At 47.2% G+C, this 16,722-nt stretch overlaps 1 protein-coding gene across 1 annotated transcript in view; it reads left to right on the top strand.

Moving 5' to 3' along the window:
* Positions 1-16,722, top strand: part of PLXNA4 (plexin A4) — a 538,710-nt gene that overhangs the window by 427,822 nt on the left and 94,166 nt on the right. Inside the window, exon 10 of the mRNA XM_071552881.1 lies at positions 11,829-12,029. Within this exon, the coding sequence (XP_071408982.1) occupies positions 11,829-12,029 (201 nt within the window). The remainder of the gene's footprint in view (positions 1-11,828; positions 12,030-16,722) is intronic.

Here is a 16,722-nt window from a genome sequence, read left to right as displayed (position 1 = left end):
AGGCAATAATGAGAAGAAATTAAACACAGAAATTGGAGGCTAGGCAGAAATCCTTCCCCTTGTTCATGGAGTCCTGTTAGAGCATGAAAATACAGCTCAGAGCCAGTGTCGGGCACTGATGAGCCACAGGTTTTATTCCAGCAGATGAGAGTTATATTTATGACACTGAGTTGACTTGAACACGTTCACCTTTCTGTGCCCCCGATTCCCTCACACCTCCTGATTTGGGTAAACACTTTCAGTTAATAGGTGCTTGTACAGTACTTGGTTCCTGGAGCCGTGATCTCTCAGTGGGGGCTGCTCATGAGAAGTCTTTGAGCATGTACAAACAAATTAGATAATTTGCTGTTGTTTGCAAGTCACGGTGACTTGCACTGAGGTGAAGAAAAAGATGCGTGTGAAGTGGCTTCTTCTGTTATTTTTGGGTACCTTTTGTCATCTCTGAGCTATTTTGCCCTGCAGTCATCCAGCTGGCAGGGGAAAAGGCTGGTAACTTGTTCCATGTCTGCAGGATTTCATGGATTCATAGACAGGTTTGGTTGCAAGGAGCCTTAAGGATCATGTAGTTCTAACCCCTTGTCATGGGCAGCGACACCTTCCACTATCCCAGGTTGCTCCAAGCCCCCTCCAACCTGGCCTTGGACACTTCCAGGGATGGGGCAGCCACAGCTTCTCTGGGCAACCTGTGCCAGGGCCTGCCCACTATCACAGCCAAAAATTCTTAATATCCAGTCTATCTCATCTGTCTAATCTATCTGATTATTATGGTGGTGGATCTGCAGGAAATCTGTCCTGCTGCACAACAGTGCCATCGTTTCTCTCCTCATTGAGACTTCCAACCAAACCAAAACAGGAACAGAGAAATGATGGAAAAAGGCTTCTCTGAGAGCAGTTCATCCTACCTTAATACACACCCTGTTTTCTTAGAGCTTAGCCTCTCCAGACACCTTGTGAGTGACTAATCAAAGACCTGTTCCTGTGATTTTTAGGAGCAACTCAGGGAGATTAGTTGGAATAGAGATGTAAGAAGCTCCTGACATTCAATACCGTGTCCCTGCTGAATGTTTTCCATCACAGTTGGGCTACTCATCTTTGTAATGCAAGATTATTTATCCCACAGGACACAATGATCTCAGAATGCAACAGAGTAATACTCATCTGTCCCTGCCAACACAGCATCCTGGAAAAAAAAAACATCAGGAAGAGCTCATGTTGTTTTGATAGCCGAGCTCAGTGCAATGCCATTGTAATGCCTCGAGTGGCTACGGGCTTTTCTGGCTCTCTAGACATCTGTTAGGTCTGCTGGGATCACTCTGACACCCTGCAGTGTGAGGGAGGAAAGACAGTTCCCCATTCTTAGGCCAGGGTGATGCCTTGGCTCTGAAGCCAAAAGATTTTGCTTTTCTCCACTGTAGCATCAGCTGCATTCACTGCTTTGGAACATGTGAGCTTTTGGGACCTGGCCAAGGAGAAACATTCTCAGGATGTTGAAGCTGCAGATAAGAAGTGAGGCTGGAATGTGTCTCCTGCCTTGCTTGGGGCATCTCCAGAAGGCTGAGCCCAGACCCTCCTTCCCTGTCTTCTCTTTGAGCATGAGTGCATTTGCTTTGGCTTGGATGTTATCTCATGCTGTCATGGATCTTGCTGAGGGGGAGGATGACAAGAGCCATGATATCATGATCCTGACCTTCCCACTGGGGAAGCCAAAGTATGATGACTCTCTGGGCTTCTGTCCTGGTTTCTGAAGGAAGTGGATTTGCATCAACATGACCTGTGTGCAACCTCCGGTCCATCTGTTCCTCCATCACCTCTGTTGGCTTCTGAACTCTCTGGCCATTCTTGGCCTAGTTTGGGCCAAAGTCTGGAGCTCTCAAAAGTACCAAGTTCCTACAAACTTTGAAAAAATGGGCAGCTTTAGAGGAGAAGTAGACTTTCTGTCCTCTCTTAGGAAGAAAGCACAACAGCTTGGGCTCAACCCTTGTTAGACACCAGAATGCCATGAGAACCCTCTCACTTCTGAGGAAGTCTTAGTTGGATAAAGTCCCTTATACATCCAAACCCCATTTCTTGGCACAGATGTATAGGAAACCTTGTTGAGAAGTGACATTCCAATGTCATTGGTGCCTACATGGATGAGAGGACCAAGGGGTATTCTGTCAATGCTCAAACTTCGCAGCTTCACTGGGCTGCAGGGCTGTTGTGCAGAGATGGGCAGTGCTTTGGTATCACTGAATCATACAAGGATTTGGGCTGGAAGGGATCTTAGAGATGTGCAGTGCTCTGATATCATAGAATCATACAAGGATTTGGGCTGGAAGGGATCTTGGAGATGTGCAGTGCTTTGATATCATAGAATCATACAAGGATTTGGGCTGGAAGGGATCTTGGAGATGTGCAGTGCTTTGATATCATAGAATCATACAAGGATTTGGGCTGGAAGGGATCTTAGAGATGTGCAGGGCTTTGATATCATAGAATCATACAAGGATTTGGGCTGGAGGGGATCTTAGAGATGTGCAGTGCTCTGATATCATAGAATCATACAAGGATTTGGGCTGGAAGGGATCTTAGAGACGTGCAGTGCTTTGATATCATAGAATCATACAAGGATTTGGGCTGGAAGGGATCTTAGAGATGTGCAGTGCTTTGATATCATAGAATCATACAAGGATTTGGGCTGGAAGGGTTCTTAGAGATGTGCAGTGCTTTGATATCATAGAATCATACAAGGATTTGGGCTGGAAGGGATCTTAGAGATGTGCAGTGCTTTGATATCATAGAATCATACAAGGATTTGGGTTGGCAGGGACCTTAGAGAGCATCTAGTTCTAACTCTTCTACCATGGGCAGGGACAGTGTACATGAAAGGTCTTGTGAACTTCAGATTAAGTCCTTATAGGAGGACAGGAGGCTTCCTATGAAGGGTGCAGCTTTAAATGATCATAATTAGAGAAGAAATTAATTCTTTAGAAGCTGCCTGTGGTCTGCCCTGTGCTTTCCACAACCCGTTTTCCTGTGTGTGTAACTCAGAAGGACTGTCTTTCTTTACCAGGGTTTTCCTTTAGCAAATGACACTTTGTCCAAGTAAATGCATGGTTTGTCTCTTGTACATCCACCACCTTCTTCAGTGCACACATTCATATTTTTTACGACTTCCAAACTCAGAAAACAACAGAACTGAGACCGCTCACATGTCTCCAACAGCCCCTTTCCAGTGAGCAGATGGACCTCATGACAAAACCATCTACTATTTTTGTCACTAGTCCACTCCCCTCATCCAGTGACCAGAAGGCTCCTGCTCTCTGGATCATTACTTTTCCTTTGGAGAGTGTGTCAAAGCAGCAGAGGGCTGAAAGAAAGCTAATGTTGTGTCTCTACTTAAAAAGGATAAATGTGGCACTTGGATAATTATGGCAGCCTGACCTTGTTCCTCATGAAATAATGGACCAGCTAAGAAGGACTCTATTAATAAAGAATTAAAGGAGGGTAAAATCATTAATGTTCATCAGCAGAGATGTGTGGACTGGCTTCAGAGAGAGAATAATCCTGGGTTGGATCAAGCTCTCAGCTGACCTGAGTCATTTCCTGGCACTGTGTGTGTGGCCCTGGGGGTCACTTTGCTCCCAATCTCAGGATTTGGCCAGGAGCCATGGAGAGGAGGAGCCTGGTTTTCTTCATGTAGCTCCTGCTTTACAAGGACCCACTCTCAGGGTATCAGCACCGCTCATTGTTCTCCAGCCTTCAGAGCACTAAAGCCAAGAACCAAAGAGGCTCTGGCAGCAGAGTTGATGAGCTGCTGTCCATCAGTGGGGAGGCCCTGGCACAGGTTGTCCAGAGGAGCTGTGGCTGCCCCATCCCTGGAAGTGTCCAAGGCCAGGGTGGACAGAGCTTGGAGTGACCTGGTCTAGTGGAAGGTGTCTCTGCTCATGGCAGGGGATTGGGATGAGATGATCTTGAAGGTGCCTTGCAACCCAAACCATTCTGTGATGTTCTGGTCTCATAGAATCTGTTGGGTTGGAAGAGACCTCTGAGATCATCAAGTCCAACCCTTAATCCAACCCCACTTTGATTACCAGATCATGGCACTCAGTGCCACAGCCAAGCTCACCTTAAAAACCTCCAGGGATGGGGAATTCACCCCCTCTCTGGGCAGCCCATTCCAATCCCTGAGAACTCTCTCTGCAAAGAACTTCTTCCTGATATCAAACCTAAACCACCCCTGGCAGAGCTTGAGCCCATCGTGCCCCCTTGTCCTATTGCTGAGTGCCTGGGAGAAGAGACCAACCCCCACCTGGCCAGAACTTCCCTTCAGGCAGTTCCAGACAGTGCTGAGGTCACCTCTGAGCCTCCTCTTCTCCAGGCTAAACACCCCCAGCTCCCTCAGCCTCTCCCCACAGCACTTGTGCTCCAGTCCCTTCTCCAGCCTTGTTGCTCTTCTCTGGCCCCGCTCCAGCCCCTCAATCTGTTTCCTGAACTGAGGAGCCCAGAACTGAACACAAGACTCCCTTCCTCCAGCTGTGATACCACCACTGAAACCACAGAATAGGCTGAGTTGGAAGGGACCCACAAGGATCACCAACTTCCTCTTGAGGGTAAGAGAAGGGCAGGCACTGATCTCTTCTCTGTGGTGACCAGTGACAGAACCCAAGGGAATGGCCTGGAATTGTGTCAGGGGAGGTTTAAGTTGGAAAAGGTTTGTCCCTCAGAGGGTGGTGGGCACTGAACAGGCTCCCCAGGGCAGTGGGCACAGCACCAAGGCTGCCAGAGCTCAAAAAGTGTTTGGATGATTCTCTCAGGGACACAGTGTGACTTGAGGCTTGTCCTGTGCAGGGCTAAGGGTTTAAGTACCAGAGTCCACAGAACTTAAACAGGGCCTGATCTCTGCCCTCGACTGAGCACCAGGCACCTTTTCCCAGGCACCAGAATCCCTTGCAATACCTGTCAAAAGAGAGCTAGAATTTGCTCCTGAGTGCATGGAAGACTCTTAACTAGAAAGGAGCCACCAGAAGTGACAGAGATGCAAGGACTCAATTATTCCTTTGTTGTCTCTGCAGATGTTTACACTTCCCATAAATCCTGTTGCTTTCTCCTCATCAGCTGCCTTTAAAGTTCTAAGCATTTTCCTCATGTATTATTACTTTGGCTGTGCCAATAAATAAGCACTCCATCAATCAAACTAACAACACTGTAAACTTAGGAAGTGCAGATAAAATATATGGTGCATTAAAAAATTCTTTGACCGGGTGAGCTTTTTTTTTTTTTTTTTTTTTTTTTTGAGCTGGTTTGATTGCTGCTGGTGCCGATGTAAATTTGGGGGGAAAGTACATCCAGAAATTTATGGAGCTTGGAATTCTGCCTACCAGGCATTGACCTGATTCCACTTTATAACATAATAACGTTCCCCGGCACCGTTCGTGTAAATTTGAAATATAATTTTTATGCTGTTAAGAATTAGTGGTGTAATAATGTAAACACAGTGTGGACTGTAACTCACCCCCCTTCCCCTCCCTCAGTGGGAATGCTGAGCAACTTTATGCTTCATTTTCCTGCTTTTTATCCAGGTGGGATCTGATTTTTCTACAGTCAGTGAAAGGTTGGGGAGGGTTTTTTTTTCTCTCCTTTTTCTCATTCCTTCCTTTCCTTTTATTTCTCATTCCTCATTCTGTTTTTGCCATGATGTTTTCGAGTCTAATCTAATTTGCAGAGCATCCAGATGCTGTGGTCCAGATATCTTCATAAATACCCAATCCCTGCCTCTCGACTCTTACCCTCTTGACTTGATTACAGCACAGTGTGGGCGGGTGACAAAGCCACGGGGAACGCAGAGAAAACAGAACATTACAGTTCAGCAGAGCAGAGGAACAAGAGATGTGTTTATTTATGTGGTATGTGAGTAAATAACACTCTTGAGTTTCATTTCTTGTGGGGTCCCAAAAGTCTGGAGTGAGTAAATTTTGGTACCCACTTAGATTCATCTTATGGTCATGTTCTTTCCAGGCAAGATGGCTTGGACAAGGCACAGAAATGGTGACTGAGTGAGAGATATTGAAAAGAAAGTCTTAAAAAAAAAACCTTAAGGCTGAGGATGAAAAAATGGATTTCATGGCGGAAGAAAAGGGCACTGGATGCTTTGAGATGAGTAGTGAAAGAGTTGGTGGTGTGGCTGTGTCTGGGCCTGAATGGGGATGGCTCCTACTCTTCTGGAAAAGGAAGGGTGAAATTCCATTGCCAAGGGTTGAGTTTATCTTGCCAAAGACTCTTCCAATGCAGTCAGTGATAAGTGAGTTCAAAGTGGAGATTCAACCAGTCCTCCCAGGGATCATGAGGAGCCAGTCTGAGGGAAAAGATGGAAAGACTCCCTCACCTGAATGCTCTGGGCTGATTCCAATGGGATGAAGTTCAACAAGGCCAAGTGCAGGTCCTGCCCTTTGGCCACCCCAACCCCCTGCAGCGCTCCAGGCTGGGCACAGAGTGGCTGGAGAGCAGCCAGGCAGAGGGACCTGGGGGGACTGAGGGACAGGAAGCTCAACAGGAGCCACCAGTGTGCCCAGGTGGCCAAGAAGGCCAATGGGGTCCTGGCCTGGATCCAAACTAGCGTGGCCAGCAGGCCCAGGGCAGTGACCCTTCCCCTGGACTCTGCCTTGGGGAGGCCACACCTTGAGTGTTGTGTTCAGTTCTGGGCCCCTCAGTTGAGGAAAGAGATTGAGGTGCTGGAGCAGGGCCAGAGAAGAGCAACGAGGCTGGAGAAGGGACTGGAGCACAAGTGCTGTGGGGAGAGGCTGAGGGAGCTGGGGGTGTTTAGCCTGGAGAAGAGGAGGCTCAGAGGTGACCTCAGCACTGTCTAGAACTCCCTGAAAGGATGTTGTAGCCAGGTGGGGATTGGTCTCTTCTCTCAGGCAACCAACAGTAGGACAAGAGGGCCTGGGCTTAAGCTCTGCCAGGAGAGGTCTAGGTTGGATATCAGGATGAAGTTCTTTGCAGAGAGAGTGCTCAGGCATTGAAATGGGCTGCCCAGAGAGGGGGTGGATTCCCCATCCCTGGAGGTTTTTCAACTGAGCTTGGCCGTGGCACTGAGTGCCATGATCTGGTAAAGGGACTGGAGTTGGACCAAGGGTTGGACTTGATGATCTTGGAGGTCTTTTCCAACCCAATCCATTCTATTATTCTATGATTCTGTGGGACCAGGGTTGCACAAGAGAAGACAAGTGAACTGGGACTCCAATATAAGGAGGAGACTGTTGATAGATGGATGGCACATTCAATTAAACCTCCATGGATGTTTTACCTGTTCCCATGTGGAAGGCCTTCCATTCAAAACAGATAGACCTCATTTTCTTTTGGAAAATGGAAAACACTTTGATGACTGTTTGGATCATAACCCTGGCCAGAAACAGTAATGGAGAGTGAAACTGTGCAAAATAAGGTTAGGAGGAAACTCATGAAACACCACAAGGCTGTGAAAGATCCCTACATGCCTCACAGGATGATAACCTGGTCATACTGGGAAATAGCACCATGAAATCTCCATGAAATCACAACTCTAGATGTTTGAAGCACCATAAAGCAACCAAACTAATCACTTCAGGGCTGAGGCCACGTGGCCTCAGAGAGGTTTCATTGTTCTCTTTAGCAGAATTGTGATGGCTCTCACTGGGGACTGAGGTTTGGCTGTGATGGAGGCCATAACACATATGGGAGAGAAAAGGTTCTCATATTTCTGAGACTTTATTATTTCTGCAAGCTACAACAAAGCACATTTGTGGGCGCTCTGTGAGGAGTTATAAATAAAGAAAATTAAACTACCATCGACCCAATGAGTTCAGCCCATTTCGTGCAGTGTTTTCCCTGCAAAAGCTCTCTGGCTTGGTAATTGGCAAAATTTTGGTGATGTGAGGTGTGCATTGCTGCTGATAGGAGTCATTGGCAAGGGTGGAGGACATTATTTTAAATGATCTGACTCATTTGAAAGCACTTAAGGACTAGAATGAAGGTGCACACGCAAAATGAATCAACGACTGTTTTCTGGATTCTGAATCAGCTCCCTTTAGAGCTGGGCAAAAAGGCTTAATTTATTGTATACCAAAGGCAAAAGGGATGGGATTGTGCCCTTCCTTGGTGCAGTTGTTGGCACTGTATGTGTTTATTTCCCCTACATCATGTGAAAAACATGGTCTTCCAGCCTAGGTGATGTCCATTGCAGAGGAGAAGGATGCAGAGAAAGTTCCTCCACTGTAAAATGCCCAAGATAATTCTTTCTTAAGGACCCTTCTGCTTGGGTCTGCTCTGAGCAGGTTGATGTTTTGCCCTCAAAAATACAAACCTGGCCAGGCACCCAAAGCTTGACACAGGCTGCGAAATGAGTTCTGTTTGAATCCGAACCCAGAGCCTGGTCCAAGCTCAGAGGTTTTCTGCAGTCCATCACCCAATGAAATTGCCTCTTCCCCTCCCCGTTTCAATTAGAAAGAACATTAGGTCAATCAGATAAAGCCACATTGGGAGGATTTCCTCTTTATGGCGCTTGCCTCTTCAATTATCTATAATGAACTTCCTCACAGCACTGCAGAGCTTTTTATATGCAAACGAATCCTGTTTTGGGGCTGCCTCAATCACGGCTTGTTAATGAACTTGAAACAAGTGTTATCGGAAAGGTTACAGCACCAGTGGTGGAGGGGGACAGGATAAAGCCACACAAGAAAGACCAGGCTGAAGAGCTGGGATTGGCCTGCAGGTAACAGAGTGGTCTATCTCCAGCCTCCATCCTCCAGCTCCCATCAGAGGCTTTTCTGTTTGACAGATGCCAAGGAAAAAGCCCACTCTCGGGAAACGGCTGCTCAGTGGCAGATAGGGCTTTCCCATCCTCCTGCCCCACTGATTCCCTCTGCCAGTGCATCTCTCTCTCAACTCCTGTGGCTGGGGAGGAAGAAAAATGGAGAGGATGTTGCCAAGCTGTTTTCTTAAGCCAGGAGAAAGAGAGGAAGCTGGTGCAGAAGCCCCAGGACATGGCTGGGCAGATGACAAGGAAGAGTCAGGAGGTGCTGAAGGCATATAGTCCCAAACGGTGTTTACACGTGGTATCTACTGGTGTGTTCAGCACTGGAAGCTCTCTCTCTTGCTCTAGTATAGCCCAGACCACCTCCTTTCCCTGCCCTTCTGGGTTTTTATAGGTCTAAGTCACCCTAATTATGCCTCACTTTCCCATGCTGAGTAGCTACTTAACCCTGCATTTAGCATTAAGGCTGGTCTGTCATGACATGGTAGGACCATTGAACCCAAGGTTGGGAAGACCTTCTAGATGGTAAAGCCTTGCTCTTTAAACAAGAAAAACACTTCTCAGACACTTCAGCTATTGTGTTTGAGCATTAATCATTCCCTGGAGATGTTTCATCACAGGACAGAACAACAGCAAGAGAAAGGAGCACTGGAACAGGGTGTAGCTCCTCAAACATTCAATCATCAATCCCCAGGAGTGCAGAGAATCACAGTGGTGAAGTTCATCACTGCATTGAAGTACCCCATGGGCATTCCTTTCCACCTCCAATCCTTACACCATCCAACCAGGTTAACTTGATGACTTATTAAGCCTCAGTCCTTGGTAGCAGGTATCAAGCCAGGCCTTGTGCCACTTTAGGGAGAACGTGGCCACTGGACCCAAGATGATGGTTCAGCTCCACCCAGCTCCAGGGACTGTCCTTGGCTGTCCAGACTCTGGTGCTAATCTGGGCAAGGCCAACTGAAGTTCCACCATTAGCTCTCAGCTACTTACACCATCAGCATCACCCTGTAAGTGCAGATGAGAAATCGTGTGGCCCTGAAGGACCTTTCTGTCTGGCATCCCCACTAGGACAGACCCTCAGGGACTGAGGAAGGCTTCTGGACTTCACTGCAGGGATTCATTGGGTGGCTGCTGGATTTTCCTCCTGACCCCTGGCCATGGGTCAACTCACACATGCAATGTCATGACTGATGGCTCCTTTAATTCTGTTCCTGGTTGATGTAACTGCAGATGTTACATGTCTAATCCATTTCTTTATCTCCCTAAGCTGTTTGCATCAGTAACATGCTCCCACCATCTGCTCTAACAAGCTCCCAGGCTCTCAATAAGCCATAAATTCCACTTCTGAGCCTTTCAGTTCTTTCCCCTTTCTCCTCTGAATCAATCATTTTCCCTTTGTGCACACCCCACACCTACAGATTAAGGATTCACCTCTTTCAGTGTTCTGTCTCTGCTGGAACCAACCGGTCCTGGCTTTGGTGTTGGGCAGGACAGGAGGAAATGCTGTTGCTCTCTGGACTGAGCAGAATGGCTGCACCATCTGATACTGGAGTTCCTTACAGAGAGCAAACAGTGCCAAATGCAGTGCAGAGAAGAAAAGGAGGGGACAAACTTTACCTTGGCATCTAGGAGTTGAAAAGAATCAACAGAGGGCAGAGGTGGGCACTCCCAGGGAGTGTGGGCTGTGCTTATGTTTTGTAGCCTGTTGTGGTGGTTTAAGCGATGCTATTTTATATCAAATGGCCTTGGATTAGCCAGGAAAAGGCTGCAGTAATTTCCTGAAGATGTGATGGCTTCCTAGAAGCCATGGATGTGGCAGCTTGCAGTTGTGTGTGCTGTGAAGAAGCAGCTCATGGCCACTCTTAACTACAGTGGTGCTAATTAATGACAGCTTTGGGTGCCCAGACCTCAACTCTTGTGAGGGCCCACCAAGAGGCACCAGATTAGCAACATCCACTTGGCATTTCTCCTTTGGTGAACCAGGGCCAAGCCTTTCCAGGGGGCTCTGTGCATTGTGTAACTGTTGTTTCTTGGGAGATGGATCTATGTAGGAATAAAAGAAAGATTTTTGAGTTGAGAAAAAGGGTTTTTAGAATAACGGACAAAATTTTGAAGCCTGCTAGCAGGTGTGAGTTTAACTCTGTGAGAAAGAGACCAATAACTAGCAAAACCAAAGGAAATAAGAAGGCTTTGGGTTATTCTACTCATGGGAATGGAATGTTGAGAGATAAGATGGTCATAGCAATGATGAACATTTGTCTAAAAGTGTCATCCAGTTAAAGCTGTGATGAGTTTTACAGACACTTTAATTCAACCTATAGGATGAAGCTATGGGTGGGAAAAGGTAAGGGATATATTCTGTAATTGGAAGTCAGAAAGGAGCTTTTACCTGTCTTTTTTTCTCTCCATGGAGTTCTTGAATAAACTGTCTTTGAGTGTGACACCTGTAAGCTGTGGCCTAATTAATCTTTTCTCGCCTCCAAGATTTACTACGAACTCACACAATCACACGCTTACAGATCTATCTGTAATAAATATTTTGTCCTCCTCTAAGGCAAAATAAACTCTCTTTTTAACATCCCTGACTCTGTAGGTTGCAACGTGTCTTGCTGGAGCTGTGCCTTTTGTGCAGCGGCGTGTTGGCTGTTGGGAAGCAAGGAATTATGCTCAGAATTTTTTGCTTTATTCACTTCCATCACAGCATTGCAACTGGACTATGTCCATGGAGGGAATATGATTACTTTTCCATTACCTGAATAACAGAGCAGGTATTAAAAAGCACCAGAGGTGGCTTTCCTGGGTCCTGGAGGCTGAAAGTCTGCAATATAAGCAAGGGAGATAGGAAAGGATGGTCTGTAAAAGAAATCCTCCCTCTCCTGTTTATCTGAGCCTTCCCTGTAATGCTCCTTGAATACTCCTGTAAAGGAGCGAGTTCCAGGGAGCGGCAAAGGATTTGTAATCAGGCGAAGTGAGAAGGTTGAGAAGCATCACAGGACTCCACCTGGGGCTGGGAAACCCACGTGCTGACTTAATGCATTGTCTGCTCTCTCCCCAGGACTGTCCCCAGCTGCTGCAGGCAGAGAAGATCCTGGTGCCGGTGGAGGTGATCAAACCCATCACGCTGAAGGCCAAGAACCTGCCACAGCCTCAGTCGGGCCAGCGAGGCTACGAGTGCATCCTGAACATCCAGGGCAACGAGCAGAGGGTGCCAGCCCTGAGGTTCAACAGCTCCAGTGTGCAGTGCCAGAACACCTCGGTGAGCCAGCCCAGCAGAGGTCACACAGGACCCAAAGCGCCCACAGCACTGTCCCACTGGGGTCTGGGGTCTGGGGTCTGGGGTTGTGGCACAGCCCTTATTACCTTATTGGAGATGTCTAAGTGAGAGAAGAGGCTCAAGGGATGCCTTGTGCTCTCTATAACCCCCTGAAAAGAGGGTGTAGCCAGGTGGGAGTTGGTCTGTTGTCCCAGGTAACACAGGAGAGGACAAAGGGTAATAGCCTCAAGTTTCAGCAGGTTCAGGTTGGATATCAGGCAAAAAGTCTTCACTGAAGGAGTGGTTAAACATTGGAACAGGCTGTCCAGGGGAGTGGCAGAGTCACCACCATCCCTGGAAGGGATCAAAAAATGTTGTAGATGTGGCACTTGGTGGTATAGTTTAGTGGACATGGAGGTATTCAGTCAGTTTGGCTTGATGGTCTTGGAGGTCCTTCCCAGTCTTAACGATTTTATAATTCCAACCACAGTGAAGGAAAGATTGGCTGGTAGCTTGAAATATGCCCTTTGTGCTCATCAGACTGGCTGGTGTCACCACAGAGTAGTTGTTTCTGCCCCTGGATCCCAACATCTGGCCATGCTTGAGCACCTTAGTGATGACCCACGGGCATTATTATCAGCATAACCTGCTCAGATCTTCACAGTGCCCCAAAAAGGGTTTCCAAAGAGAGACTTAAGGCTATTTTGCAGGGTTTTGGTAATGGGACTATAAAACCCTCTATAAATGGTCTGATGTGGTGGGTCAAAAGAAGGATGAGAGAGAATCACACAATGCTTTGGGTTGGAGGGGACCTTTATCCCTGAGATTAGCTCAGTTGTTAAAACTTGGTTGTAACAATGCCAAGGTCATGGGTTCAATCCCCTGTGTGGGTCATTGACTTAAGAGTTGGACTCGATGATCCTTGTGGGTCCTTCCAGCTCAGAATAATCTGTGATTCTTTCTATGCATAAAGATCATCTCCTTCCAAGCCCCTGCCATGAGCAAGGACACCTTTCACTAGACCAGGTTGCTCCAAGCCCTGTCCAACCTGGGCTTATGTTGGGTCAAGCCTTCCTGCAGCCCCTGACTCACCACATGCCCTTTGGTGAGTCCCTTTGCCCACCTCCCCTTCCCCATCTGCAGAGCAGGACCACCGACCCCCTCCCAGTGCTGTCACCAGAGCCATGCCAGTCCTGGGGACAAACACAATCATCTGCCATCAGTTGTGCCTACATGCAATAGTGATCTCTGCTCCTCTGGAGTTTTCTCCACGAGGTTCATATCTCCAAGAGATACATTTGAGTCATTTTCATCGCTGCTGCTACGGGATGATTTATTAGTCAAAGAGCTAATTACAGGCGTTAGGCACTTCAGCGCAGCTCTGCCACTCCACGCTGGGCAGTGCTTGTCACAACATATTCTGCTGCATTAGGCGCCCAGCTGAAGATTGCGGGCAGTTCACACATTTTACGGTCATTTGCAAACAAGCAACTTCCCAATGAGGCTTTTTCATTTGTTTCTTTGTTCCCCTCCCTCCCTCCTCCTGATTTTCATTACTGGTTAATGACCTGTGGGCATCCAGGTTTGAGGTTCCTCGGAAATAGATGGACTTGAAGTTCAAAAGGTATTACACTTCTTTTTAAAAGTATTTTCTTTTACAGTGGTGAAAAAGGGTATTATATGGACATGGGCAGAGATTATATATCTGCCCAAAGAGTCTTAACAGGGAAGAGAGACCTTTAAAGACCCTTTAGAGTCATGAATTCTCTGGCACTCATAGGCATTAGCATGAACTATCTCAGGAGGATTTTAAGCAGGTGGGCTGAGCAGGAGATTAACTCGAACCAGTCTCAGCACCCGACTTTGCGGTACCCAGGAAATGGCTCTGCTTTTGAGAGGCAATGGTTACTATTCCCGTACTTCCTCCCTACTCCAAGGAGTTGCCAGTACCTAGGGCAGGAGAATTGGGGTTCCCTGAGTCCCCAGATGAATTTCCTCATGGGATATCTGAGTGTTGTGACTGCACCGTTTTGGCTTTAATGTTTGTTTTCCTGACCCAGAACGCTCAAGGCTCTGCCAGAGCTGAAAAGGGTGTCAGGGTTGAGTCTCAGGCTGATGCCAGGGCACTCCATGTCCTCAGTGTGGGTTGTCTGTAGGACACATATCCCGCTTTTGGTGGTGGCTCAAGTGGATCTCTTTCTTCTCTAGGGAAAGAGGCTCATTTGGGAATAAAACCAACCCTTTTCTACCTTATTTTCTGCCTCCTTTCTCCCTTTCCCTCTGCCCTCTCCTTTCCCTCTCCTTCACTTTCCTTGTCTTTGCTTCTCTTTTCTTTCCTTTTCTCCACCTCTCTTCCCTTTTCTTTTTAAGGTGTTTTGACACTCTGATTTGAGTTCTTTTTTTCCTTTTTTTTTTTCCCCCCTGGGAAATGTTATTTCATTGTTGCTCTGAATTTACCAGGCTCTGAGAGAAAGAGCTGCGGAAGGGAGAGCCAGACAAAAGAAAGCAACATTCACACAGACACAAAAAGGGAACAGAGAAGCCCTGGCTGTTCGAGCAGGTGGCAGAGGACACAGACAATAGGGAAGGAGTGCTGAAGATACGTCTCCATCATGATTATTCCCTTTCCTGCCAGAATTAGCATTCAGCCTGGAGCCACCGTGGCACAATGAGCCTCTGCTCCGGGGGTCACCTGGCTTTAGAAACAGCCGCATGAGCTTGTTTGCAAATTGAGTCAACCCCCCTCGGCAGAGCTTTTTACTCAGCACAGTTGCTGGGTGAGGCAGCGAATGTAGCACCTGCATTGCAGGCTTGGAGAAGGTCCAAAGGAGGGTGGGAGGCTGTGCTGTGATGGGGTGGCCCTGAAGGGATGCTGTCCTGCCAGCAGATCTTTCTGTTGGTGGTGCACGTTACACTAAACAATCACTCTCACATTGTTTTCCATCACAAGCCTCAAGATCTGCCCCCTCCCATCATACATTAGGCACCAACGAGCTCAAATCTGCAAAATACAGCCTTTTTCCTTCTTTCACACAGGATAGAATCAGGGGAAAGCCTCAGCTCTTGCCCTTCCTTTCCTGATCCCTCAAGGTTTACACCAAGGATCAGAACCATCTTAAGCAGATGCTTTTCTAAGTGGCTCCAACTTCAGTTAAAGAGTGCTGAGGACACCCAGGTGGGACCAGCCTATCTCATGGAGTGTCAGTAATGTCATATCCAGCACTGATGGTGCTTGGGTGCTCAGCCAGCAGGGCCAGAGTCAGGTCTGTCAGGAGTGAGATCTGCCTCTCCCCCTGTCTTTCCCAGAGATATTTCATTTGATAACAGCAATAAGTCACCACAGGCAGCACGATTCGGGACAATTATTGTTCTTGTCATGTGGTTTGAGACTCTCAGCTCTGGGCTTTGTCCCCTGTCACACCACCCAAGGCATGCAATTATCACTCAGAGATGCCCTACCTGCCATTCCTTATTGCACTTGTGATAGCTCTGCCAACAGCCTGGACATGGAGTGATGGGCGGAAATGAAAAGGGAGGGGAGCTAAGGAGACATATAAATAAGTAAGTAAAAATGTCAGCAGGAATGGCTGAAATTGCTGGATGTATCAGGGCAGAGAGCAATCTTCCCAGTGGGAAACAGTGGGAGCCCCAGCACTTGCAATCAGCCCTGTATTATCAGCCTTTGGCACAAGGAAGAGGGAGATGGGTGGGGGATGATGACCCACCTGATCATGCCATGATTATTGCCATTACCTTCTTCAGTGAGTGATCCCATACCCTTGGTTGGTGTGAGCCTGTCCACCCCTGGCCTTGGCACACACAGGCAGCACACACCAATTCCTGGCAGCAAAATCCTTGCTGATGGTTTATCTCAAGTCCTTCACAGGTCTGAGTGTTGTGAGAGCTGAGATGGTGCAGCTGAAAGTGCTGTGTGACTTAGGGATGGGAAAGCAGAAATGTTCTGTTTGTCACATTATTGCACTTCAGCAAGAGATCTCCGTGGCATTTGACTCTGTGCTGTGGCTCACAGAGGAGCAAGTGCTAAAAAACAAAACAAAAAACCCCCAGAGCTGGATAAAAGATGAGGAAATATTCACAGAAATCATGGGGAAACACCGTTATGGGTGGCCAAAGACAAGCACAGAGTTGTGAGCTGTAGAATCATGAAATGATTTGAGTTGAAAGGGATCTTAAAGACCCATCTAGTTCCAACCAACCCTCCCACCATGGGCAGGAATGCCATCCTTGTACATCCACTTCTCAATTATTATGATACATTATTATTATTATAATTATTATATATATATATATATATACACACACAAATATCACAGAGAAACCCCAGTCATGATATGGGTTCTATTGGCTCGGGTGAAACCCAAACATGAAAATTCAGTCCCAGCTTTGGGAAGCAAAGAGTCCAAGAAGATGGGATGAAGTTTTCTGCTGCTTAGTTTATGACTGGGAAAATGATGTAAAATGTGGATTAAATGATTTGCACAGGATCAGACAAGGAGTTGGTGGCAGATCCAGGTACAGAAATGAATCCCCAGGCCTGAGCTCTAATCACTAAACTGTGTCAGGGAAAACAGACTAACACTAAAATACTCCTAAAATGCTGTTTGTCTGCAGATGTTTCCCCACTGCTGGAAATGCTTAAAGTACAAAGGGGAAACATCATGAAACTGCTCTTGGT

The sequence above is a fragment of the Pithys albifrons genome, chromosome 3 (genome assembly GCF_047495875.1).
Source record: "Pithys albifrons albifrons isolate INPA30051 chromosome 3, PitAlb_v1, whole genome shotgun sequence".
Classification (NCBI taxonomy): domain Eukaryota; kingdom Metazoa; phylum Chordata; class Aves; order Passeriformes; family Thamnophilidae; genus Pithys; species Pithys albifrons.
Note: the sequence above shows the minus strand (reverse complement) of the source record. Positions and strands in the feature narration are given on the sequence as shown.